The sequence below is a fragment of the Ciconia boyciana genome, chromosome 1 (genome assembly GCF_034638445.1).
Source record: "Ciconia boyciana chromosome 1, ASM3463844v1, whole genome shotgun sequence".
NCBI lineage: Eukaryota > Metazoa > Chordata > Aves > Ciconiiformes > Ciconiidae > Ciconia > Ciconia boyciana.
The window spans coordinates 129,528,542-129,556,031 of record NC_132934.1 but is presented as its reverse complement, the minus strand read 5'-3'; the positions used below and the strand labels follow the sequence as shown (position 1 = coordinate 129,556,031).

General features: G+C 35.9%; 1 protein-coding gene across 1 annotated transcript in view; it reads left to right on the top strand.

Annotated features, from left to right (window-relative positions):
• IL1RAPL1 (interleukin 1 receptor accessory protein like 1) overlaps positions 1 to 27,490 on the top strand; it is a 670,917-nt gene that overhangs the window by 308,011 nt on the left and 335,416 nt on the right. Inside the window, exon 2 of the mRNA XM_072852514.1 lies at positions 16,382 to 16,661. Within this exon, the coding sequence (XP_072708615.1) occupies positions 16,382 to 16,661 (280 nt within the window). The remainder of the gene's footprint in view (positions 1 to 16,381; positions 16,662 to 27,490) is intronic.

Sequence of the window (27,490 nt, the reverse complement as noted above, 5' to 3'; positions counted from 1 at the left end):
GGTCTTTTCTGGAAAGCTATAATCCCGCTCTGCAGAGGGATCTGGACAGGCTGGATCAATGGGCCAAGGCCAATTGTATGAGGTTCAACAAGGCTAAGTCCCGGGTCCTGCACTTGGGTCACAACCCCATGCAATGCTACAAAGAGTACCTGGAAAGCTGCCTGGCGGAAAGGGACCTAGGAGTGTTGGTTGATAGCCAGCTGAATATGAGCCAGCGGTGTGCCCAGGTGGCCAAGAAAGCCAATGGCATCCTGGCTTGTATCAGAAATAGCATGGCCAGCAGTACTAGGGAAGTGATTGTGCCCCTGTACTCGGCACTGGTGAGGCCACACCTCGAATACTGTGTTCAGTTTTGGGCCCCTCACTGCAAGAGAGACATGGAGGTGCTGGAGCGTGTCCAGAGAAGGGCAATGAAGCTGGTGAAGGGTCTGGAGCACAAGTCTGATGAGGAGCGGCTGAGGGAACTGGGGTTGTTTAGCCTGGAGAAAAGGAGGCTGAGGGGAGACCTAATTGCTCTCTACAACTACCTGAAAGGGGGTCATAGTGAGGTGGGTGTCAGTCTCTTTTCGCAAGTAACAAGTGATAGGACAAGAGGAAATGGCCTCAAGTTGCGCCAGGGGAGGTTTAGACTGGATATTAGGAAAAATTTCTTCACCGAAAGGTTTATCAAGCATTGGAAGAGGCTGCCCAGAGAAGTGGTGGAGTCACCATCCCTGGAAGTATTTAAAATATGTGTAGATGTGGTGCTTAGGGACATGGTTTAGTGGTGGACTTGGCAGTGCTAGGTTGACAGTTGGAACTGATGATCTTAAAGGTCTTTTCCAACCTAAACAATTCTATGATTCTATAATCTTTGTATTCATGCTGGTGGAAGACTTTGTTTGCTATGGTTAAGCCACAAACAAAATTACACCTTTTCCTCAGGTATGTTTATTGCCATTAAAGATCAAGCCTTAGAGAAAGGTGTCAATTAAACTGCTGATGACCCATATAAGAGCTAAGTTTACTTACAGACTGCAACACAACAGTGTAGAAAACATTGCTCAGCTGGAGACAATTTTACTCTCAAAGACAAGTTTCCCTTGATATTAAGAAGACTGTATTGAGGAGAAGCTTGATAAATATTATTTATTAGTCTGTTTACAAACCCAAGTGTAAAATGAGACTCAAGTGTCAAATGGGAGACACCTATGAATTCTCCTATTGTTTGGCCAATGTGCCAAAAAAATACCATGTGAACAGCCATCCTGAGCTACCGGAGCAGCACTAATTTATTACTATAAAATGGAACAATGAATGGCACTAGTCACAAAACCCTGGGGGATGTGTGTGAATAAAGGAATGAGGGGTTGATGTAACTTCTCTGACTGCTTGCGGAGACTGAGCTGTTCTTTGAAAGGGAAGTAGAAATTATGCACTACTTGGAGATGCCTGCACTGACAGTTGTGAACTTTGCAGCTCTCCAGACTGAAAGCTGTGCAGTCTCATTAGCACGGAGTTGCTCCCAACCTGAAGTACAAAACTTAACAGCTTGTGCACACTACTGTGCTAATATTGGGCTCTTTCATGTCCAGTCAACTCAGGCCAGGCTAAAGTGAGCCAACCTCACCCTGCCTCATAAATCTATGTAAGCATTTTTTTTCACTCAGAGTAGGTATGAATTTTATACAGGGAAAAAAGAAAAAGGAAAAAAAAAGTAGAAAGCATGTATATGTGTATATTTATATGTGTTGGGGTTTTTTTTCCTGACTCCTTCGAGAGTCCTGGTAGACTATCGTTCTCCTGCTGTACCCCATGTCAGGTAGTTAACCTGGTGTCTAAACGCCTGTTGAAGCAACTACAATGTCCCAAGTATTTTCATCCGAAGGCACAGAAATTGCAGGAAGTCCAAGCAAAATGAATACCTTGATTATCAAAAATGATCATGTATTCAGGTGAAATTTCCTCCTCATATTTGAATTGCTAGAAATTCAGAAGTGAATGTTGCAATTTTAGGCTCTTCTATATCTTCTTATGCCTTTCTACCAGAAATTACAACCTTCTCCAGAAAGAAAATAAGAGAGAGAGACCTTAAGCTTAACAAACCATAAAGCAGGCAAACACACATTTTCTAAATTGTTATATAGTATTTACCGCAGAAAAGGAAATTTGGGGATGTAATACGAACTCTTCAAGGAACTTCACTTTTTTGTTGTTGAATTTATATGAAAAAGACTTGGATGCTGAGGAGAAACAACACAAAACAAAACAAAACAACACAACAAGGAGCAATATAAGCACTGGTGTTCATAAACAAACATGTGAAACTTTATATTGTTTTTTCATATGTCTTCTCTGCCTTTCAGGATTATCCAGTCTTGGTTCTATCTGATACTTTTAATATACTCTTTTTTCTACTTAATTGCCCTTCATTTTATTCCTTTTAGTTTGGGAGAGAAAAAGAGGGAAGCAGTTTCCTTTTTCTGACAGAAAATATCCCTAGTCCTTTTTTCCTCTCAGTCTGGACATATAAACACAAATTCATCTTTGGCTGTACGGATGATGAGATCTATGTCTATTTGTCTACTTCAGTCACGTTTCCTCTCTTCTGGCATAAGTCTGAGCCTACGTTTGTACATTCCACATGTTGCCTTCCTATGGTATTAGCAGCAGGCTATGACACCAGTGACTCTCAAATTGCACAGCTCCAATTTGCACTCATATTTCAGTCTCATCAGTATTCCTTACACTGTGCAGAAAAATTCATCATTAATAATTAAATTGTGTATTTAAGCATGCGTATATGTGCAGAGGAGGACACGGAGGATAGATAGAAGGTGAATTCGTTACTAAATTGAACAATCCCTGAAGAAATTTTAAATAACCACAGATCAAAATCTATTTCAGCTCTGTGACCTTATCTTGAAAACTATACTAGCGTTTTCTTCACCTCGGTGCATTTGAGGTAGCAAAAAGGCACACAGAGATCAAACAGAGTGAAGCATCACTCAATAAAAGTTACTCTCAGTGGAATATTTGGGTTATAAGGTGCTCTTACAACCATTTCTAATTTCATTGAATTCCTTTATAAAAAAGTTCACTCCTTCAGTAACTGGAAAGGCATAGTATGAGTTTGTAGGCCAGTTTCTTTAATTTAAAACGTAGGCATTTCTATTTAATTTTTTACACTAGTGGATTTTTGAACGTGTTCAGAAAAATTGTTCACTTATTAAAAGTAGCTCAGTTTTTCATGTAATTCAAGTACGACCATATGCTATACAATTAACTAAAAGCATAGAGAGTAAGAAGTTTCTTATGATGTTTATCCAGTGCAGTCACACCTAGTGCCTACTCTGGGCTAAAGAAACATCTTCATCTTTAGACAGGCATGTGAGTACTAGACTTAACTGAAAGCATAGTTTATTATACTTAGTTTTGTTTATTTTAGGGTGTTTTGGATTTCACAGGAAAAATAATTCTTCCTTTAAAGAAAAAAAAGACGGCGTGGCGGGGGGAGAATATCGCTACCATCCTATATGATGCTATAATTCCTAGTCCTGTTGTTTTTGTGTGCCAGGCTTCTTTGGATGATGTATCCCATAAGGGTCCATTTAATGACTAAGAAAGGGCAGACTAATGTCTCACAGAAAACAGTTACAGATCAGCTAAGGAATCTCTCTAGTCCGTGGAAAAGAATGAACCATGGGATTCAATTTATTCAAAGCAAAGTGGTAGCATTCTGAAAATCAGAGTTGTAATTTTTGCTCTGGAAAGCATTTTGAAAGAAAATTTAAGATTTAGGACAGATAAAAACAATTAAAACACAGGGTTATTGTTGCTGCTGCCTGTTGATGAAGTTAACTATGCTGCATAGCATAAACAAAGATGACAGCAATAACAAAAAGATCCCCCAGCCTTAATCTGAAATTTATCTCTTGATGCCAACTTTATCTATGAATTTAATATCAGTTTTGGCATGTGGATTAGTATCTGTGGAACTTTACTCTCTCTAGAGATATCTGTGCTTCTTGCCCTATGTTCTTTTTGTCTATAGTTAGTTACCACTGCTTTCCTAGCAAATGCTGTCCCTTCTCCCAGACAAATTGTTACACCAAGAAACAAAAACCTTCTCTTTGCATCTTAATGATTATCAACAAATATAGGAAGGTAAAAAGTACCACATAAATATCCTACAAATATTGATTGCATAGGTTAAACACCCAGGGAAGAAGTCTGAAGTTGGAGAATGCCACTGGGCTGAATTCTTTACTTCCTGCCTTGAGAAATGTCAATGAGCATTCAGCATGCACTTTGCCTGTCTGGCATGCAAACTTAGAACAATAGAGACAGTGCAAGATTCTTCTTTTTTTTTTTTTTTTTTAATATATATAGATTTCTTTTCTGTTCAGTGGAATTTATAAGGTTTAAGTTTTCAATGAGTGTCTGCTACATTACATAGCTTTAGAGTGAAGAGCAGTTGAAACATATCTTTTGAAGTTGGTTTGACCCAATCTGTGGAATTTCATTTTGACGTTGTGCTGGTTTTGGCTGGGATAGAGCCAATTTTCTTCATAGTAGCTAGTGTGGGGCTATTGAAACAATTCTTGAAGTAAATCAGCATAAAACTGCATTTTTTTTATTTACCTTGGAAGTTGCTTTGGATGTCCAAAGTCCAAATCCTTTCTCCTGTGCAACTTTCATACTGAACTCTATGTCTAGTGGTGTAATTCAGTTTTCATCATTCATCAAGAGGTTTTATGGCTGCAAGGATTTTGTATGAGATGACCACTAAAAAGTGTGGCTGCTAGGGCAAATCTCAGCCATCTGACCTGATCATGAGTCCCAAAGGCACTGTAGGAAAAAGCAGTTCCACGATCAAATAAATATTCTGTGTCTGTTCATTAAACCTGAATGAAAAATTTATTTTATAATGTATCAAAAATTTGTTTTTCAATTGAAGATAACAATTTTTTCTGATTGAAAATGTTCTCAGTATTTCATTCCAAAAATATTTATATTGTATTCATTGAGTCAGGATGCAAAAATTTATTTGAATATAAGAATGTATTTTGTTTGCTTTATCTAACAAGTCTTGATTTTGTTTTGGATGTATTTTAAGATATAGCATAAGGAGGGAAAGGGAAATGCTCTGATGTTTTGATTTTGCCTTTGAAATTCAATGCAGCTAGGAGCATCAGCGTGCTTACCTGATCCACAAAGGTACCTGAGGAAGCTTTTTATCTGAGTCTTGTGGGATTGGATTCCTAACTCAATTAAATCCATTCTATTTCTTTAGATTTGCTTCAGCCAAAACATTCATGCTAAGCTTTAAAGTAAGCTTTGGTGAAAGGAGCAAAGTTTTCTTCTCAAACTCAAATAGTGATGATTTTCATTTCCTTTGCCTAATGAGATTAAAGTACTGAACTACAGTATTACTCTGGTGACCTCTTTCTCTTTGGTAAGCTGTCTCAAGTGTGGCAAACATGTGGCATATGGGAACAGAGAAAATGTCAAACTGGGGAGCAAAGATTTACAAAATTTAATATCTTTTATAAGCTTTAGCTTCTAGACTTAATATGGACAAAAAAAAGGAAGGAAAATGCCAGATGCTATAATAATATGGGTTCTTCTAAAACAGAAAAAAGTGTACAAACAGATTTATAATGACTTTTTGTAATCCATGGAGTGCAGATTTACTGTAGTTAATATTTTCTCTTTAAAGTTCAGTTAATATTGTTGTTCCTTGCTAAGTCTTTCATGAGGTTCCTATTGGCTTTAAACTACCATGTTTTGTACTTGGTAACATCTGCAGGAAAAGAGCATATATCATAAAAACTTCTTCAATTAAAAATTAATTTCTGTTTCATAAGCAAATGTGTTCTTTCTTTAGCAGTTTGATGATAAATTATCCCAGTGTTGAACATATATAGAAGCTTTTCTTGTAGTTTTGTGGAACAAGCATACTTTTTTTTTTTTTTTTTTCCCCCAGTCTGTTATGTTGCACTTTTGGTAGTCATTAAATAACAGTATTTTTTATACAAAAGGGGATCTACTTTAGTTGTTAACAAATTCCAAACTGACAATGGCTAAGTTTCTTATTTTGACTAGTATGTATTTTCTAATTATTATGATATTGGTTGCTGTATTGAGTGCTGGTAGTATGCTTCAGAGTAATGTTAAGAATTTATTTTTCCATTGAGCCATTCACACAGAAAATTTTAAAGGCCCCTTTGGATTAAAAAGAAATGCAAAAGACAGCGAAAATGTATCCCTTTCTGAACCTTGGATGCTTGTATACATGTACACATAGTAGTACACAAAAAAATTAGCAATATCTGTTAGCAGTGTATATTTTTTGCAATTTATTAAGATATGTAATCGCACAACATAGAATAGACTTATCTCTGTTAAAAAGGACAACTATGTTTTAAAGTAAATGTGTCACCTGCTGAAGAGACAGCTACACAGAGGCTGTGGTTTGTGATTTTTTTCCCATCTTTAATCATTATTTACCCCTGTCTGATGGTAGGGAAATGCAGATCCTGGTCTGACCTATCCTGTGGAAAATCCCTCTTGTCTCCCAATGGAACGATGCTCATTGCCAGGCCACACATAGGTGCCGTGACAACTGTAACCAGGCCATAAAGCAACTGCCCTTCCAGACCTCTCTGCCCCTGTGCCTCCCTCCCTCCTCCCAGGCTCAGCATTTGGGTCCACCTCTGCTCCACTTACCTGTCCATGAATGTCTATGGAAGAAGACATTATTCTCTCCTCAAGTGTTTAAAATGTTTCTGGAGTGTCTCAAAACTACTGATGATTACCAAAGCCTTCCTTAACAGATTCCTGATGGCACCATATATTTGTATTAACTTATTGATATAAATATTGACATCACATCCCTGTCCAGGAGCACTGTAATTACTAGGTCAGTTCTTCTGCATGCAAAGGCACACACAGCTAATCAAATTTAAGCTGTGATGTACACTGAAGATTATTTAAAAATTCGTGTCATCTTTGGGAGAAATAAATAACTTTGTCATATTGAGTAAAGAAAAAGAAAAACCTTCCTAGAACTGCTTTATGGTCTTAAATGTTATACTGTATTTTAACTTCTATTTAATTGCAGGTATAGATACAAATGTCTGTCTGGCACATATATGGCTTTAAATAAATCCGTGTCTACAGTTTGAGTCTAGTAGGTCTACCTGTAGGCAATAAACAGTCATCAAAATCACAAGGAGTTGTATGCAGTTAACATATACCTTGAGAAAGAATATCGATATTGTCAACCAAGATCACAGTTTCAATATATTAACTTTCTCCCAGTGTTTTAAAAGTGAAAGTAATGTAGAACAGATTAATAAAGAGAAATATGTAATTATTTTTTAAATATGTACTATTGCCAGCAACCTCATGGCCTATGTATACTTAGTAATTATATGGTCAGAACTTTTAATCTTTGAAACTTTAAAGTAAAAAATGATCCTTTGATTCAAAGTCTGTTTGAAATAAATAGTGTTTCTTTGTGTCTCAGCTCTTCTGAAATGCTCGCTGCAATTCTTTTCATTTCTGCACAGTCCTAGTCACATAGTCACGATAAGGCAGCTTAAGAAATTTCCTCCAGCTAAGTCACAGCAACAAGGTTTTTGCACTCTCCTATACACAAGTAGTAATTTGATTAATTTTAATCCTCTTGTATTATGAACTAATCTGCTGAATTTTCTCATATTTACTCCAAGTGGAGAGTCTTCACATATTTAGTTATCACAGTTCAGCTGATATTCAGCAACTTGTTTGTGATATTCAGCAGTTGTGTTCTTTGTAGGAAAAAAGTTTAAAGGTATAAAGTGCAGCTGCTACCCAAGTGCTACTGAAATTCCAAAATGAAGAAATCCTTGATCTTCCTAATAATCTCCAAAATGAAGCTACTGGAGAACAGAATGTATTTTCAGAAGAAGTTTCAATAATGATGATTATGGAAGAGATGAAATAATTTGCCATCTGCTATACAACATGATACACCAGTATGGCCCAGAGATTCTCTTTTCTTGGAAATCTTATTTCTAAAAGACATCCTTCCATGTGCTTGTTCACTTTTCAGAAATTAAAGTAACCCCTTCCCATGGTAGTTTCTCTTCAGGTTGGGTTACTATTTTGTTTTAGCCATTTGCAATTCCAGACGGAAATCTAAGACCAGTGCATACCAGACTTCATTTCCTCCCATAGTAATGTTGCGATTCCGTGTCTAAATCATATAGGGAACAATAGAAATTGTATGACAGTGGCACTGAGTAGAAGTTATCTTTCAGAATAAATCATAATACGTTTGAGGAGCAGGGAGGAAAGAAACTTGTATTCTTAAGGTCCAAAAAGAACTGCAGATACTCTAGTATAGCCACATAAGAAACAGAGGATGTAGACTGTCCTCAAATAAAAATGTATAGTAAATATAACAAACAAGAAACAATTCATTTCAGATGGGCACTGATCATTAATGCAGTTTAATATCAGGCTTTGGAAATTAATCTAGTAAACAAGCTCTTGTGTTTTGTGGCCGTTGATTACATTATGCTGCCATCTCTATGCTGTAACTGTAAATGTACAGATGGTCTCTGAGTTGAAAGTGAATAATTGAAAGAAGGTAGCACACAGAAGCACACACAAGACTGTGTGTACTGGGTCTGTCTGGAATTGAGTTATTTTTATTTATAGCAGCCTGTATGGTGCCATGTTTTGGATTTGTGACTAGAAGAGTGTTGATAACATACCAGTGTTTTGACTATTGCTGGTCGGTGCTTGCACCACATCAAGTCTTCTCTTTTTCTCATTCTACTCCCCAAGACAAGTAGGCTTGGGGGTGGGGGGCAAGAGACTGAGAGAGGACACAGCCAGGACAGCTGACCTGAATTGGCCAAAGCAATATTCCACACCAAAAACCATCATGCTCAGAAATAAAAATGAGGAGGTTTTGGCTTTCAAGATAGCTGTTGCTCAGAGACTAGCTGGGCATTGGTCTGCTTGTAGGAGGTGGTAAGTGAGTGCCTTTGCATCACTTTTTTTTTCTTTCTTCTCTTTCCTTCACTTCTTAAACTATCTTTATCTTGACCAATGAATTTTCTTGCTTTTGCTCTTCCTATTCTCTCCCCTGTCCCGTTGCGTGTGGGGCTTAGTGACTAAGAAGCTGTGTGGGTGCTTGGCTGCTGGCTGGGGTCAACCCACCAGAACCTGATAGGTCAGTATGGGCTAGGCTACCTTTAAATGTGTGTTTACTAAGCCTCCTATTTTATATGACATGGTGAACCAGAAAATAAGGGTTTTAAAGAAGCAAGAGGGGATGAATGAGCATCAGGGAAGAATTCTTAGTTTAGAGTAGGAATTTAGGAAGTTCAGCATGCATTTGTTCTTCCTTTGGTTGCTCTGTCTTGCATAGTATATTTATTCTATTTTTTTCTTAAAAATAGCTTTCATGGTTTAACTTTTTCTAAAACATAATAATGATAATTAAAGGATTAGTATTAATTCTGACAAAATACTATTTAATTTGGCTTGTTTTAGGTAAAAGAGAGAATTACATAAAAACTTCCTACCAGATAGACATAAAGGTATTTTCACACTTATTCTGCCTCTAAGTTGTCCAATACCTAGGCGTATGTACTCTGTTTCATGGTAGTGCAGTATTCTGAAGCTAAGAAATACAGCATTTTCAATTAATTTATGGGAAACCATAGCTTTCTTTTTCCATTACTCTTCTTCCTGTGGGCTAGTGCATTTGCCAAGATTCCTCAACTACCAAATCTGCCACTTTTAAAACTTCTCTCAGGTGGGGCTGGGACAATTACAATTTTTAGGAGCTAACTTCTTTAATATATGATGGTATCCAAAATAATTGTTCTGCCTCCCTCAAATGTCCTTCAACATCTTCTTTTTCCCATACTGGCATCCCCTCATACCAGCCACTACACAAGCCTAGACTGAAAATGAAATATGTAAGTTTTTAGCCTACAACATAATTTTTGCAAGAGTTTTCAAGAGAATGAAAAATGGCATTTCAAAGTGAAAATGCTATCTCAAACAGAAGTGCAGCATAGTAATGTGCAAAGCTGTAATAGCAGTCTTAGTGCAAAAGGAAATTTAATCATGTATAAAATATACTTGACGTGGTTATTTGAAAACATTAGTACTAATGATAAATCCATATTTTTTTCATGTTTCCAATTTTATACTGGTACTTTTTTGAAAGTACAAAATCTAAATGGTCTAAGAATAGAACTGACCATGTTCTCTTTCTCATCTCTGTTGTGTGTTGCATTTCTAAGCTCTGGTTCTTCATTCCTGTTGGAGTTCATTTTTATAGCAAATAAAAGGATACACAAGCCAAAAATAGACAATTTCACATTCCTTCATAATGAGAGCACACACTGGAATACCATGTGTTATGTTGCATAGAGCTAATTGGCTCAGGCACTGTAATGAGTGTGCTATAAAGTATAATTTTTTTCTTTTTCTTTTTCTGATGCTAGCTAGTCTAAGCAAAAAGAAAAAAGAAACAATCAGGGTAAAAAGAGATAATCCAGAATGGATTGTGATTTTGATGGTAAAATATTGTTGTGAAAATTGTCTTAAAGAAAGTAATCTTGAGTCTTATGCATCACTTGATAAAATTTTGAAAAGTTGTTTTACGAACAGACAGTTAAGGGAAGCCTGTTTTCTTGACAGATTATGCCACATACTTCTCCACCCTACCCAAAAATCTTAGGCGTGCTGCTACTATATCCTTTGTTCACTTTCTCTACCCATCATATTTACTCTCCCTACATGCTACCATCTTATTTCTGCATCCACTAATGCTCTCCTTGACAAGTTCACAGCTTTAGGAACAAGACCTGGTGCTTTCTCCCTTACGTACCCATTTTTTACAATTTATGAGATCACTTTGTCAGATTTGGTTGCAAATGCCTAATGTGTTCAAAAACCCTGAAGTGGCTGACAAATAAATAGAAGGCACAAACCTCTCTGTAGGAAATTACATTAAGAACAGAACTACAAACACAGAGAAGCAGGAAAAAATAAATCTGTTAATTTTTATTTTATTAAATATTAAGTGCAATACATTTAAGAGAATTCACTGTTACTGTTAAAAATGTTTTAGGAGAAATGTTTTCAACTGTCAGACCTAAATTGTTTAGATGTCCGGAATTCAGATTTCCACCAATGTATTGGAAACCTGAAGACTACTAACTCTGAAACCTATAAATTGAATTGAAGCTTTTGAATGATGCCAGGCTGTAGCAGTGGACCCAGGAGTTATTAGCTTTATTTTTTTCTCCTTTTCAGCACTGAATTTTGCCTTGAAAATGATACGTATGATCCTGAAAAATGAAGGGGAAGACTTTCTAAGTAATGTTAAATATTCTGTGGGCTGGGTCCTATCAGCAGGTACAGCCTGCAAGAAGCTTGTTTATCCAGCAGAACAATCTCATTATTAGGACAGTGATGTAGTGTGGTTTATTTCATGCCCTGAAATCACTCAAGAAAATAACTGAGTGAATGATATTCATCCTGGACCCTGTATTGTGCTATTATGTGTAGCAATAACTGGCAGCATATTAAAATAGAAATCAGAGGCTACAACCATTCATTTGAAGGCAGTTCTGAAATTTCAAAGCTGTTGAATTATTCAACTATTTTCCAATTTATAAAATAAAATAAAAGATGATTCACTGCTTGATGATGCGACGATAGAAATAAAAACATTGAAAAGTCTTGAGTGTATTTTTTTCCCACAGTTTTTAACCAGCATAGATGTAGGTCTTGATTGTGTGTTAGTAGCAGCCATAACTAAGAAGGGAAACACTAGATATTTTCTTTGGTCAATGCCCTACTTATACACAAAGAAAAGAAAGAAAATCAATTCAAAATAGAAATGGACCACAGTTATAATACAAAACTGAATAGAAATCCCTCAATCTATTTAATATTAACAACTCTGAATTAACATTAAGCCTTTGCTCTTCTCTGTCCCTATTTATGAAGGCAGTAACACAAGTGTTTAACATGCAAATAAGTAATATTTTTAAGGTGCCAATGTCAATAGAAAAATCTAAATGTTTCTATGAATGTAAAAGGCATAATGAATATAATTAGTCTTTGGGTCTTTGAAAATGTATCTTTACATGCTTCAAGGAATTTGAAAATCAGGATTTTAATTAGGTTTCTGATACATCCCAGTTTTCCTAGACTGAAAAATGCACGTGTGCTCTATACACCACATGCAGAGTGTACATAGGAAGTGTCAGTTACAGTGCATGCATGCTATCACCTGTATGAGCGTTCACAGTAATCTCATTTTTAAGGACATAACAGTCTATTTTTCTTTCCATTATTTGTTTTTTAAGTCTCTTCTTATACTCCCCAGTTACGGTGGAATAGGAGCATTTTAAGCACAGAGAGACAGTTATCTCCTGAAATATCACTGTTATCACAAAATATCACAGAAAGGTGTCTGTGTCTTATGATGAGAATGATTAACTTCTATTATATCTGTCAAAACTGCATTAGCACCTTCTCATAGGTGAAGGCACATTGGCTGGGCAGTAGTGTGAGGTACCTCCTGGAAGATTTTTAAGGTATTAAATCTTCCAGCTGTAATAAGGTTAATACAGCTCTAAATGACTTGAATGTCAGTGTTGGCAGAGTTTAACTGGTATAATATTTCTGTAAGCAGGAAGAGAAACACTGTCATGTTCACTTCATTGAAAGACCACACTGAGAAGAGGACATAGGTTTTCTTAAGATTATCCATGAATGTAACTGTAATAAATCACAGAATTACAGAATAGTTGAGATTAGAAGGGACCTCTGGAGGTCATCTGGTCCAAACCCCTGTTCAAGCAGGGCCACCTAGAAATGGTTGTCCAGCACCATGTCTAGCTGGCTTTTTAATATGTCCAAGGATGGAGACTCCACAACCTCCCTAGGAAACCTGTGCCAGTGCTCAGTCACCCTTACAGGAAAGACGTGTTTCCCAATATTCAGAAAGAGCCTCCTGTGTTTCCGTTTGTGCCCATTGCTTCTTGTCCTGTCTCTGGGCACCAGTCGAAAGAGCCTGGGTCCATCCTCTTTGCACCCTCCCTTCAGGTATTTATATTCATTAATAAGATTCCCCCTCAGCCTTGTCTTCTCTAGGCTAAGCAGTCTCAGCTCTCAGCCTGTGCTCATAGGAGAGATGCTCCAGTCCCTTAATCATCTTTGTGGCCCTCTCTTGTATTAAGGAGCCCAGAACTGGACACAGCCCTCCAGGTATGGCCTCACTAGAGCTGAGTAGAGAGGAAGGATCACCTCCCTTGACGTGCTGGCAATACTTTAGCTAATGCAGCTCAGCATACCTTTTTTGCTGCAAGGGCACATTGCTAGTTCATGTTAAACTTGATGTCCACCAGCACCACAGGTCCTTTTCTGCCAAGCTGCTTTCCAGCTGGGTGTCCCACAGCACATCTTGGTGCATGGGGTTGTTCCTCCCCAGATGCAGGACTTTGCACTTCTCCTTGTTGAACTTCATGAGGTTCCTGTCAGTCCATTTCTCCAGCCTGTTGAGGACCCTTTGGATGGCAGCATGACCCTCTGGTGTGTCAGCCACTCCTTTCAGTTTTGTGTCATCAGCAAACTTGAAGGTACACTCTGCCCCATCATCCAGATCATTACTGCAGATGTTAAACAGGACTGGACCCAGTATTGACCCCTAGGATACACCACTAGATAAAACATAAAATACAAAGCCATAATATTATGATCATGCCAGTATTATGTTTGCTTGAGTTGATATTCTCTTAACCTGTCTGGTGGGACATTGATATGGTTAGTGTCAACAAATGACCAAATAGTTCAGTAGATAGTTACCTTAAAATGTAATGTTGTTTGTACTTTGTGATATGAAGTCTTAATGTGAAACTTTAGACAATTCTAGGCATTTAGGAGTTTTTGATTTGTATTCTCTTTCCATAGAAATGTAATTCAATTTATATATTTGAAATAACTATTTCACAGAGCATTAATGTAAATACAATGCCTACATATTCAATCTGTTGTTAACATTCTCCTTAAAACTCAGGAACTGAACTTTGATAATATTAATTTTCAATAATTTGGTAATTTTTTCTCTGGTTTTGCAAGTGAGTATAGCATGTTTGCCTAAGCCTACTAAAGTCGACTGCAGGCAATTCTTACCATTTTTTAATGAGGAATGGCATGCTGAAATAAAGGCAAGGATATCTGCTCTGCATAGCTAATGCTTCATTCAATACAAAGGCTTGGAACAGAGTTTATGTTATTCTGCAATATGTTCTCATGGATTCATCAAGCTCAAGGAACTGGGAACCATTAGAACTGAATATCCTGAGAGAGAAAGCATGACTAGCAGACTAATATTATAAACCAAAGTGTACTAACTTAATTAGGCAGTGAAAGGCAAGATTAGAATTTGATAATAAAGTATGATGAAGAAGCTGTTACCTGGTAACTTATATAATGGAATTAACGCTGCTTAGAGGTGCCTGTTAATTCATTTTTGGCACAGAGATTTAGAAGCAGAGAGAAATAGAATCAGAGCAGAGAGAGAATGCTCCTTCAGAAAGGTAAAAAATTAAATGATCAAAGATGTAAATGAATTCTGAAATAATTTGAAGTTAGTTTCTTAACTCCTATGGGGAAGCTAATAGCGTAGCCTTGTCTCTGTACACTTCAATTTCTGCAAGAGTACATCTATGTCTTATTAGGGCCTTGCAAAGGTTACTAATTTTTAGGGACTGTTGGGTAGGAAAATTGGAACAGGGACATATTACTGTCCCTTCCTGGTCTTAAAAGTAAACACAGGAGGAGACAATCCAAAGATATACGAAATATTTATCTATGTGAATTCTGTTCACAATGCAAATTGATTCTAAAGTTTTTATTCTTTTTTCCTCCATCTTTCAATGTTGTATTGACTTAGGTTATTACTTGCACAGTGGTGTGCGGAGATGTTAATAAGTACTGTGGTATTATCCAAATTTAAATCTCAAAAATCACTAACTGGCATGCTATTCTCCCAAATAAGAGATGAAAACATTGTCTATGTTTAAAGTGCTAATACTGCTTTATCTTGCACAGTAGCTTGAATTCTCCGTTAAAGTCAGTATTCAACCAAATCTAGGGTAAGAGGCATTTGATGTGACTTAAGCTTTGCGAAAGATGATTTTCTAAGATAGCTTAGTTGTCCAAGCTCTTTTAAAATTAACAAAAAGAAGTGGCAAATTCAAAGACCAAATATTTATACAAGTCAGAGATATTAATTTTAAGATTAAATGAATTGTCCTCTGGATGTACTGATTGCTTTCTACTGACTGGATTGAGGGCCTAATTAACTAGCTAAGGCTGGACACCGAGTTTTTAAGTGAATGAACCTAATGCTGAATTTCCATGGTTGAAATTCCTTAAGAAAAAAATCATAAGCTTTTGTTAAGGAAGTCATTGTAGAAAGTATCTGTTCTCCTTTTGTTGTTTTGGTACTCTTAAGTAAAGGGGAGAAAGAGGGAGGTTGGGTGTTTTTTTGTTTGGGGGGTTTGGTTTTGTTGCTGGGGTTCAGAAAATCAAACAAATCTAGTATTGCTTTCTGATGAACAGTTATTGTGGGACAGTATTGGTAGTGGCTGACATTATTCACCAGGTGAAGAATATGAAAATTATTCTAGAATTATTGCTAATCAGGACAGGAAAAAAATAAAAACATTAATCATTTAAATTAATTTATAATGCACTTCTAGAAAGTCAGGAATTCCAAGTAAGATCTGCTTAACTTGTTCTTGAATAATCCATTAAAAATACGGTAATTTTCCTGGCAGTATCTTTATGCACATTTGTTCTTATTGCTCCTATTGTTAAGACAGTTTCTTCTCCTCCTTCAAATCTAACCCAAACTTTCACACTTTTTGGTTCAGGCCACAGCTCCTTGTCCTAATGTCTTCTGAGATTAATACCTTCTTTCACTTTAGCCTGAAGGTTTTTGATTGATGCAATTCAAGGATTATGACACCCTGTGTACCACATGGCCTCTGTGTTGCACTAATTTCACTCCAGCATTTTATAACTGGTCATGCTGGAGTTCCACAAAAGAAAAAAGAGCAATTGCTCAATTATCTCAGAAATTATCAACATTTAACACAAAATCTCTAATAACTGTTCTGCATAGACAAGTACATTACGTTAATGGTGTGAAAATGCAGTTAATTTTTCAGGGATCAAAAGAGTACTGCTACTCACTCAATGGACCTTTTCTCAAATGCAATGCTTTCCCACAATAAAGGCTGCTGTGTGAACAGTGCTCTCTGAAGCCTTTGATAATCTCTTGTCATTTTCTCTTCTCTTTTAGCTGATGGATGCACTGACTGGTCTGTGGATTACAAGAAATATCAAGTTCTAGTGGGAGAACCTGTTCGTATAAAATGTGCACTCTTTTATGGATATATTAGAGCTAATTACTCCCTAGCCCAAAGTGCTGGACTTAGTTTGATGTGGTACAAAAGCTCTGGACCCGGAGACTTTGAGGAACCTATAGCTTTTGATGGAACTAGAATGAGCAAAGAAGAAGACTCCATTTGGTTCCGACCAACAGTGGTACAAGACAGTGGGCTCTATGCATGTGTTATAAGGTACTATATTTTAATATACTGCATTTTAACTAACCAGATATGCAACAAGTCTCTTAATAGTGTTACTTTTGTGCCAAAGAAAAATGTTTTCTGAGCATGATCCTTTTTCTTCTCCTTCCGGTATTCCCTTCCCTGAAGTGGTTCATGCTTAAGTAGAAATCACTATTGAATGTCTTGAACATTTTAAATTGTTTTTTGTTTCAATTTAGGTCATTTATAGCAAGATCTAAAATTTATAAGATGGGTGGTACTGGATGCATAAGCCATGTGTTCCTGCTTCTGATTTTCGTTTAACTCTTACAATGACTATCCTGGAGTAAAAAGTTTCTTTTTCACATTCAGATTTAATTTTATATGGATTTTATTAAATGGTTTCATTTAATTCAGTTTTTCCTGTAAAAAAATGTTATTGGATGTAAAGTAGTTGCATCAAGGAAAATGGAAGGTGAAATTTCAGCATTTTTAGACATACATCTTCTAGAATCTCATCTGGCATAACCTGATAATAGAGGCTGGGTGTCAGATATCTTCCAAAGGTATTTAACCTTCTGATGCATCAGGCTTTATCACCATCAATTGGACTAGTTTTCGCTTCCCACTTTCTGAAGCAAGTGTTCAGCTTCTTTCTGCATCTTTAAAATGGTTTGCACTGAGATATTGTTTCCAGCCCTTTGCAGTCAAAAAGATCATCTAGGCACTTTCGTATTCTCACAGCCTTATACTAGATTTTCACTAGATGTGAAATTATGCAAATTAGAATTTGTACATAGAAAGTACAGAGAAGAGTTGCTACTAATTGTTCAAAGGTTTGAAACAATTGGTTATTGCAGTTAGTTGAACAGACGAAGCAGTGTTCCTCTCTGTCTGCATATCTATAAAAATGTTCTTCCTACTCATACACAATAGAAAGAGTAAAAAAGAAAAAGTAAGGCAACTGAGTGGCTAGAAAAGGAATGCATGAGGAAGCTGTTCCAATGTTGCAAGGAAAATAAGGAAATTGTTTTACCAGCACCTGGAGATATTCTGTGTCTACGACTTTTTTTTTTTTTTTTTTTTGGGCAGGGGCGAGGAATGCTGTCTGGGTTGTGTGTGATGAAGGAGATGTTTACCAGATGATGTGTTTTTAAAAATATTTGCTCTTTCAGCTCTTTACATAACCTGTGAGACATTTTGTATCACTTCATTTGTTCAATAGCATTTTCAACATGGTTCTGATGATGATGATGGTTTTCTTGAAAAGAAAAACACAAAAAACTACACTTTAAGCTACTTAAGGGGAATATTTAGTTATGTTTAAATTAGTATTTTTTCAGATAAGTATGTAACAGTAGCCATGAAGATGGCAACAGTTTTGTCAATTACTCCATAGTGCTATTTAAAATAGCATAATTAATCACCTCTATTTAGATAAAAAACCCCTTAAATATCTGATATTGCACTTTCCAGCAAGTATAGATAAATGCTGAATTTAGATAATCAGACATACTTTAAAATGTAGATTGATGATAGATTTTAAAAAACACAGTACTAATTTGTTTGTGTTCTTGAATACTCTTATGAACAGTTACAAAGCCTTTCACCTTGAGGAGACCCACTAGAATAAGCAAGTATTGGTTAAAGGGTTGGTACTAAGAAGTCCGTGCTTGTTATATCAGTGTTTCAGTTTCAGATTTGTTGGATGCAACCTTTCAAATGTATGATCAAGATGGTTATTGGTAGAAGACACAATCCTCATTTCAGTGTCAGAGGAATATATTCTTTTATGCATGTTTTGTGCATACAGTCAAAGGTTGCTTTCAAATAGCTTTGAATGCCCATTTAGAATCAAGTTGAAAACTTAATACTTTATGTTCCCAAGATAAACATGTATTTGATATTTTAATCTGAAATAAATAAAAGTAACTACTCAGCAATATGATATAATGGTTCCCTTTTTTCCCTCATTCCTTCAGATTCTTACATTATAAAGTGTTTATCTGACCAAAAAAAAAAAAAAAAGAGGCTGAACTGACGCCATCTGGTGAAATTATATGCTCTACCTGTACTTTCAAAGTTATTGCTACAGAAATATCTAGAAAAACCTCTCACATCAAATAGCTGTCTACTGCTCTTTACTGCTCTTTAGTCTCGTCACTGAAATCAGAATACTCAGCCGCACTGTCACTTTATGCTTGGATACTTGTAGAATATACCAAAGAATCTGGAGAAAGATTAGTGAACAAGAACTGTAATTTCTTTCAAGGAACAAAGATTGCAGGGATGAGATTTAGGAATTTTTTCTTACAGATTTGAAGTTTTTGTTTATCTTAATGACGAGGGCTTTAAGCGCCTTCAGAATTATGTTATAAGCTCTTTTAGTTTTAAAGACCCAGTTGAGAACTTCAGTTAAGAGGCTTAAAATTACCTAGTAGCAAACTTAAGTTGTGTGATGCTTGCAATAACTTGAGTAGGAGAGCAGGGAGAAGAGATGTACCTGCGAGGTAATGAGGGCAGGCAGTAAAGGGTGAATAAGCAAAAGCAGAACTGCACTTTGAATAAATGGCTCTGCCTAGTTTTTATTTCAAACATACTTGAAGGGGTGGAACAGACCAGTACTTAGTATTTTCTTGCTCAGAAGCTCCTTTCTTCACAGTTCTGTGCCTTTGCTACCTGTGCCAACAGTAAGGAAGAGAAATATATCTATTGCATGGGATGTGTAGAGAACAACATGCTGAAACAGACTGTATGGAACTAAATGAACGATACTAACAGGGTAGTTGGTGGACCAAATTAATTTCTACAGTGACTACATTACAGTAGAAACACGGAGTTTCATTGAGTAGAAACATTCACATTTTCAGTGAAATTAACCTAGGGATAGTAGTGAAGGCTGGCTCTTTTTCCTTCAGAAACAAAGAAATGACCTTCATCCTTATTCACTACTGTTCACAATACTCTAACCTTTAATTTCTTATCCCTATTTTAATTCCTATGGGAAGCTGTCTGCCATAAAGGAATTGAGAAAATCAAGACTGACCTTATTATCAAGGCACTGCTGCACACCCATAGCTGGAGAAGAGGAGATTGCTAGAAATAGCTTTCAGTTTGCTACAGTCAATACAAGGACTATGAGCTGATTGGTAGAAAATGTATGGGCTTATACTCTGCTTTCAAGGAAGGAAATAATGTAGTTTGTTTCAGGCACAACACTGTACCATTCTGCTGCAACTTCTGTGTGCTGCAGTTTTAAGGAAGCAGAACATATAAAATATTAAGTCTTTCAGTGGATGTCACATCACATGGTTGCTTGTTGTTTATCATATATGGGCAGTACATATAACTAGATAAGCTGCAAAAAGAGTTAATGTATACATTCAACTCAAGCTCCCAGAAATTATGCATATATATATACACCTGGTATAACAGTAAGTACTAAGTAGTTTCTGTCAAACTTTCTGCCTCCTTTAATGTTGCAAAAAAGCTGAAATATTGTTCCTGTCAAACTGACATTTCCTTCATGTTTTCATCTTTTCCTGCCCTGCCTGGAAACTTCTATTACAGTATCTCCAGTAATGGCCCAACCTAACATCAGCTCAGGTCAATGGGGCCCACGAGGAAGGCTGGACTGGGATTTACGCTAAAGTGCTACAATGGGTTGTATTGCAAAAGACAAAATAGGTTTTTATGGTACACTCAGCCAGAGTTTTGCATTGGTATGTCAGTTAAATAGTGTTTAGAAATCATCTTTATCGCTGCATACAGTGTATGTAGCAATTCAGACATCTTTCTGAATCTGAATATGCTCTTACTACCTAATGACTTTGTTGTTTTTAAACTCATGTTTTAAAGTGAGGTTGCTTTTACATCTGTAATTAGAAATTCTCACTTTAGATCTAGAGATAATGTATTTTCCCCTGTAGAAATCAGTTTGGACTTAAAACATGTAACATTTTCCTTTGTCCTCCATTTGTCCTTAATAACGATGGTGGTAGTAGAACATTTACTTTTCTGTAGCTGAGTCTTTGTGCGGATGTATGTGTTTGGATGTTTACAAACATTAATTGCTTTGGTAAGCCAAAATATTTAGTGGAGAAAAATGCATACAAGCAACCGAGTCTTGTTCAAAAACATGAGAGTAGCTATAAAGTAAGCATAAGATCCAGACAAAAATAGGTAGCAACAGAAGTTTAAATAACACATTATAAATTACATTACAGGTTAAAAATTTCTCCAACTTTAACACACTCAAAATAAATTCATTAGGTACTTATAAAAATACTGCCTATAGTTCATTCAGTGATATTCAGCTTTGAAGTTTCAAATTCAGATCTCACTGCCAGGTTCAGACTGGGAATAACAGCAACTATGGAGATGGTTCAAATCTATCTGCAGCCCCAGTCAGTAACAAACCTGAGTATCTGCTTGAGAATCTTTAACTGTTTCTATTAGTCACACACAATCTAGCATTTTAGACACAGAGGTGAAGACTGAAATACAGTGAAGCATATAGAATTTTCTGGTTTTACTTCTGAAAGAAAGAAAGAAAGAAAGAAAGAAAGAAAGAAAGAAAGAAGGAAGGAAGGAAGGAAGGAAGGAAAGAAGGAAGGAAAGAAGGAAGGAAGGAGTCAGATTATTGTCCAGTCTTGTATTTAGCTTCATTACCCTTGCTATGGCCTTGCACATCTGAAGGTAGAGGCTTCAAATATAACAACGTTTCTAACTCGAGAATATAACAACTTTTCTATCTCGTTTTTAAGGTGAGCTTTAATCTTTGCTGTTTAGCTGTATTTTAAATATATCTACTCAACTTCATAGTCGTTGTGGTTTTTGTGTTTATGTTTACACATAGATATACACATGCATCCACACATAGATATTATGTTGCTGAATCGCATGACTTCCCTGCCATATAGTTCAATTAGTATATAATTTTTTATTTGAGACAGAAATAAAATAGAATACCTTTAGAGATATTCTAAATAAAAGAACATTAATTTTCTCTATACAATTTTCAACAAAAACTGCTTCAGATTATCTTCGAAAAGCATCACAGTGTAGGAAAATATACCATACTTTTTTTTTTCCTCGGCGTGATTGGAAACCTTAGACTGCTGTGAACTTATGAAAAATAGTCCTTTATCTTCATCATATGAAAATATATTTTAATTTTAGATGGCATAAATTTCTTCTGTTAGGTAGGATGTTTTCCTGTACTGATCATCTTCAAATACAAAAATACTGATTTTCTGTAGCTTAACAGATCTAATTTTGACAGATCGTGTCAATTATGGCTTAACTAATGTAACTATTTAACTGTTTATGTAAGTCTAGTTAAAATAATTGCAGTTATATGAATGATGCATTATTATCAGCACATAGTTATTTTGTGAAATAAACATGAGATAATAAATATAAAGTTTAAAATAACAACATATGCAATTTATTTTTAGAGAAATTTCCCTTACTCTTTTGTTTGTTTGTTTGTTTTTAAAGAGGCTATGGAGCCTAACCATCCCCTGCAGTAACTTGTTAATTACCAGTGTTCTTTCAGATATTATGAAGTCTTGTTCTATTCATTTTAAGAAGAATATCTAATTCTATATATCGTTCTGTTGGTTCCTAAAAACCATAGATTGCACATAGTCATAGTATGTATGAACACAGTTGTTTAATGGATTATCAGAAATCCTGAATACAGAATGTATAAGGAAATCTTTGCTTTAATGAAGGAAATGGTGAGCAAAAAAGAAATGCAATTAATTTTTCATAAACCTTGTGCAAGCACCATTTCTTCATCATCTTGAATAATGTAAAACATGTTTACAAATGGGAATTACCATTTCATGGTACCAACCATTTTAAAAATCTGTCTTAGTGTAGGAGGGGCTTTTACCCTGGCCATATATACTTATAAATATTTTTATTTCTTTATACAGTTTTTACCAATCATTATCTTAAGAAAAGAGTAAGTGTTCAGATAACAACTAGATGTTAAATCTGAATGAAAATCAAAAACAAAAGAAAAGAGAAAATATCTGAAAATTAAGCCTTGTAGCAGTTTATCTTACAAGTTTCAAGAGCTAGGTGTTCCCTAGATCTGCATGGGATCCCTGGTTACATTTAATTGTGTGAGTAACAAAGAAATCTGACAATGGATGAGAGAAATAAGCTTTCTTAAAGGAATACCAAATGTGCTAACAATACACAGAAATAACTCTCAGAAGAGCCTGCTATTCTATTAATTCCTTTAAGTATTCTCACAATGGTAAAGTAATTAGTGGAAAAAGAGCACTAGAAACAGATTTAAAATTACTCCAAAATAGTTTGGAATGCAGAGTTGCAAGTTTTCATGATTTGCGTTTATTGGGATGCTTTTGAGTGAAGCCCAGAGCATTGGCCTGCACAAAGAAAGTAGTTTTGTAAGCTTTTAGCAAATAGGCATTCATAGCCATATGGCAAGAAAACTGAGGGAATGGAAAAGGAAAACAGAAAAAAAATAAGGATGGAGATGCCTGCACCACTTGAGTTATTTAAATGTTTGAACCACCATTACAGGTCTTTGTACAGAAGTCAACAACTCTGACAGCCTCTTGAAGTGGTGTGCAAGTTCAGGAGAACATTTATTGCACACAGGAGACAGACTTTCCTTGATCCCCTCCTTCACGTTGATTTGGTTTGTAGAGAGCAGGGGAGACAATTGACTGTGCCTTCATTATTCCTACACTCCTTTTGTAAGCGTGTCTGAGCTTTTTCCAAGGTCTTTTTCTTCCGCGGAAGTGTTTGGTAACCATGACAAGGAATCTGTCTCTTGTGGTGATCAAGGTTTGATCCATCTCCTTTTCAAATGTAAGCTTGGTAGACTAGCCAGACATGCATGAAATTTTTCATTGCAACTTAGGGATGCCTTGGTGAGTAGAAAAAGCCTTCAGGCTAATATTAGGAATTTATACAGGTTGGGTTGCTGGAGCTTACATTAAGTGTCCTGTACAGATGGAAGAAGCAGTTGCTAGTTCCTAGCGATAAATGAGATCTGAGATTTTCTTGAAATTGATGCTTGTTGGAAGTCAGGTGATTGAAATCTACTCATTTTTCATTCCCCCTGTCCTTCTGACACTGCAGGAGGTCAGTTGTCTGTCATTAGCATCTTTATTGGACATAGTAAATACCTTTCACGTGCATTAGGACAAAACAAATGCCTAATACTGAAGAGATAAACAGGTGAGCGCAGGGTACCTCTTCTCATTGTTAACTTGATATAAACTATGCATAATGCTAAATTCCAGTGTATGTTTTCTATTTGCTTGGCTCAGTGAGAACTTGACACTGAAAAACAAACAAGCAAGCATGGTGGTGAGTAGATAAAGGAGCAATATGATCTTTACAGTGGGCAGAGTTATGATTTTAAGTGAAGAGTCTTGGTGGACTAGATGTAAGCAAGTCTGAGAACTAAAAGAGTTAGTCCAGAGAATTGTTTTAGTTTAGACTTCATTAGAGGATATGTTAATTTATACTGGGGGGAAAATAAGTAATGCCTGTACTTACACAGAATAGGGGAAGGATGTTGATATTGGAAAAGAAGAAGAAATTGGTGTATTTGACTGAGCAGAAGGCATTGTTAATATCCCATTTTAACAGCTCTGAACTTACAGGAATGGCATAGACAATGCTTGAGGAGAGAGTTGGTTGAAGAAAAGCCTTCTATGTGATACTAAGTTTCTTTTACTACTAATTCTTTTGTTGTTGAGTTATTTGCTGAAATACAGCAATGTAACAAATAACTTAGTCTGACTATTGCTTCCACTATTTTATTAGAGGTTTGTTTGTTTGTTTTTCCTTAAGAGTACTTTTAGCAAACCAGTTTCACTTGCCCTTTGATTGTCAAGGTTCTTCTTGTCACAATTGTAATATTTCTGACCAAAAAAGTAACACTTCAGATCTCATTTCAGTATAATAGTAAAATATGACTGTGACGTTTGGTTTTGCAGCTGTAATTTAAGAGGGAAAAGTCCTAACATGTAGTCAGGTTGCATTGATATGCATTGTTTGTAGTAAGAAACACAGTTTCTCTTTTGTTAAAGAGTAGGCAGTATTTTGTCCATTTTACATTCTCCTGCTAACTACATCCATCTTAGAAAAGGACCAAAAGCCATGTAACGGTATGGAAGAAGTGGCCTATCAGCTGCCCTTATGGCAAATGTGGGAGAAGGAGAAAATACAGATAAAGTTAATTCAATATAATAGATACTTAAGTCAAGGGTAGATAATTTTCTTTCAGGCACTTGAGAAAATGGAAGACAACGGCAAAGAACTAAAATGACTTGCACATATTTTCAAAACAATGGCTTCAATTTTTTCTTTGTCTCCAAAATTTGTTTATAGATTTTTTTTTGTTTCATCTAACAGAATTCAAAACAACTAAGTTGTATAGCTAGTAATAATATGGGCCTCCTACCTTTTATATGATTGTTTAAGTTTGCTCTAGCAACCTATTTTAAATTGTATTTTGAATCTCTGTCCTGCAAATGCTTATCTCTGTGTATATAAACAGCCTGTGGGTGTCAAATTCAGTTTAAGCATCTAGATGCTAAATAGCTGCATGTGAATTGTTTCCTTCTTTAATTCACGTTGTTCTCAGACCAGAGACCAATTTAGCTGATGTTAAAATATAGCTAAGACTTGATTCAGTTACACAGGGATAGGTATCTAATACTATTTTAGGGGCACTAGGAGTATTTCCAAGACATTTGCAAGGGAATGACATATATGGCACTGGATCTGGAGGAGGCAGAAAGTGGAATACATTTGGGCAAGCCACATGCCACTACACACCCACTCTTAGGTAAATAAAATTATCTTTTTGTGGCTTTTCAGCTAAACCATTTGCTAGGCTCCATCAGCCAGACTGATAGCTACAGTAGGAGTTTAGATGTAGCACACAAGTATATGAATGTAAGTGGATCACAGAACTGAAATGTCTTAAACTGAATCCCAAACTAAATTAACTTCATTTGTGTATTCATATCACATACATTGAAATGCACTGGCTGATGTGAAAGTTAAGGGATGCATCTCTGTACTCAGTGCTATGTCATGAGGCTGACATTTTAAAATATTAAACTTATTTGAAGAGTCTATAATGTAAGAATGTAATGTGATTGAATTAATTTATAATCTAAATTCTTCTGAAATGCAAATCTAAAATAGTGGTTGAGGCTCCCAAAATTCATCAAACTGACTTAAAAGCCATCAGTTCAACAAACAAGACTCTTTCTCAGTAATTAGATTAACATTTCCAAGGTTTCTGCACAAATAAATATTACAAATGCTCCTTTAGAAAAGGGAAGGAAAAGCATCAGCTGAGATTCTTTAGTCAGACTCCAAGAAGCATCAAATATTAGATGATCTGTGGTGAAGTCTTGCATGACTTTCTCAGAAGGGTTAAATCTGAAAAGGGTGTGTGTGCTGTAATCCAGAAAGGTTACAAATACAGTAGATAGACTGAAGAGAACCTGCCTACTGACTACTTTCTGGTGCCACTATGCTAGGAATGAGTAAAGATGAGAAGAAGGTGCTATGTTTTCAGGATGTCTTTGGAACAATTCAATCAACCCTTGCTTCCCACAGCAATTAGGCTATTTCCCCCAAACCAAGACTGATCTAAAGCAGTCCTAGCAGCGTTCAGAGGTTCTTTCATAGTCTTTGTTCTGATCCTTGCTTCTCTCTCCTCCCCCTTCATGAATCAGAGAAAGGCACCCAATATTACAAAAAATGAAGAAGAGCTTGTGTGGTCCCCAAGCATACAGAAGATAGGAAAGGTGGAAGCCTCTACCCCTCTTTCTCTTCTCTTCAAGCTTCTCCTCTATTTTGATCAAATCACAAAAAAAAATCGTGTGACTTCCTCTTTATCTGATAGGAAGAAAGAAGAAACATCTTTGTTGCAAGTCTTCAGGCTAGGACTTTATTATTTATCAAGAAGGTGTTCATGTGTGCTATGGAAAATTCAGTAAATGTAGAAGGATGGCATGGTGATAAAAATTAAAAAACAGAAAAATATTTAGTGGGTTCTTTTTATTTCTTACCTATGAGGAGAAATGTTTCAAGAAAATTTAGATGCAAATCAGATGGACATTTGGAAACTTGTTATGGTCAAAACAAAATCATTGAGGGGGAAAATAGTGGTAAAAGTATTGATGAAAAATAAGTAGACTGTAATTAAATAAAATTTATCTTTTCATTTAAGTTTTCCAGTATGTCCAACTGATACTTTTTTTGGCAGTCCAGTAAATAATTTTACTGAAATTCTGGCTCCTAGACAAAAGCACTAGGAAGAGATTTTCAGGTGTAGTGTGTTTTGGGTTTTTTTTTGTTTATTTGTTTGCTTTTTTTAAAAGAACTTTTAATGGTAATATTGTTCCAGATAAAATCTTGAAAGCAGTGAATCATAAGAAAAATTCAAGAACTGGAGAAAGCTTATAAGATATCTCTCAGCTCATACACATGGCTCCAGATTTCTATGTGTGGTTTTGTTTTGGGGTTTTTTTGGGGAAAAAGTACGAGGTTCGCATTAGCAAGACATATGAAGGAAAATTAATCAGCTATGCTATATGACCAAAATGCAAAGTTCTAAATGTAAGAAGACCAAATAAATAATTAATAATAATAAAGGGAATAATTGGAAGATTTTAAAACTGTCTTGATTTTCTTGAGGACTTATGTCACTGGTATTGAACATCAAAAAATTTTGTGCCTATCCTTTTGGAAGAAAAATATTCTCTCTCATCAAAAAGACAGAACAGCAGGAGTTTCAGGGAGGGGGATAAACAAGTAAAGACAAAATTGAAGAAAAAATG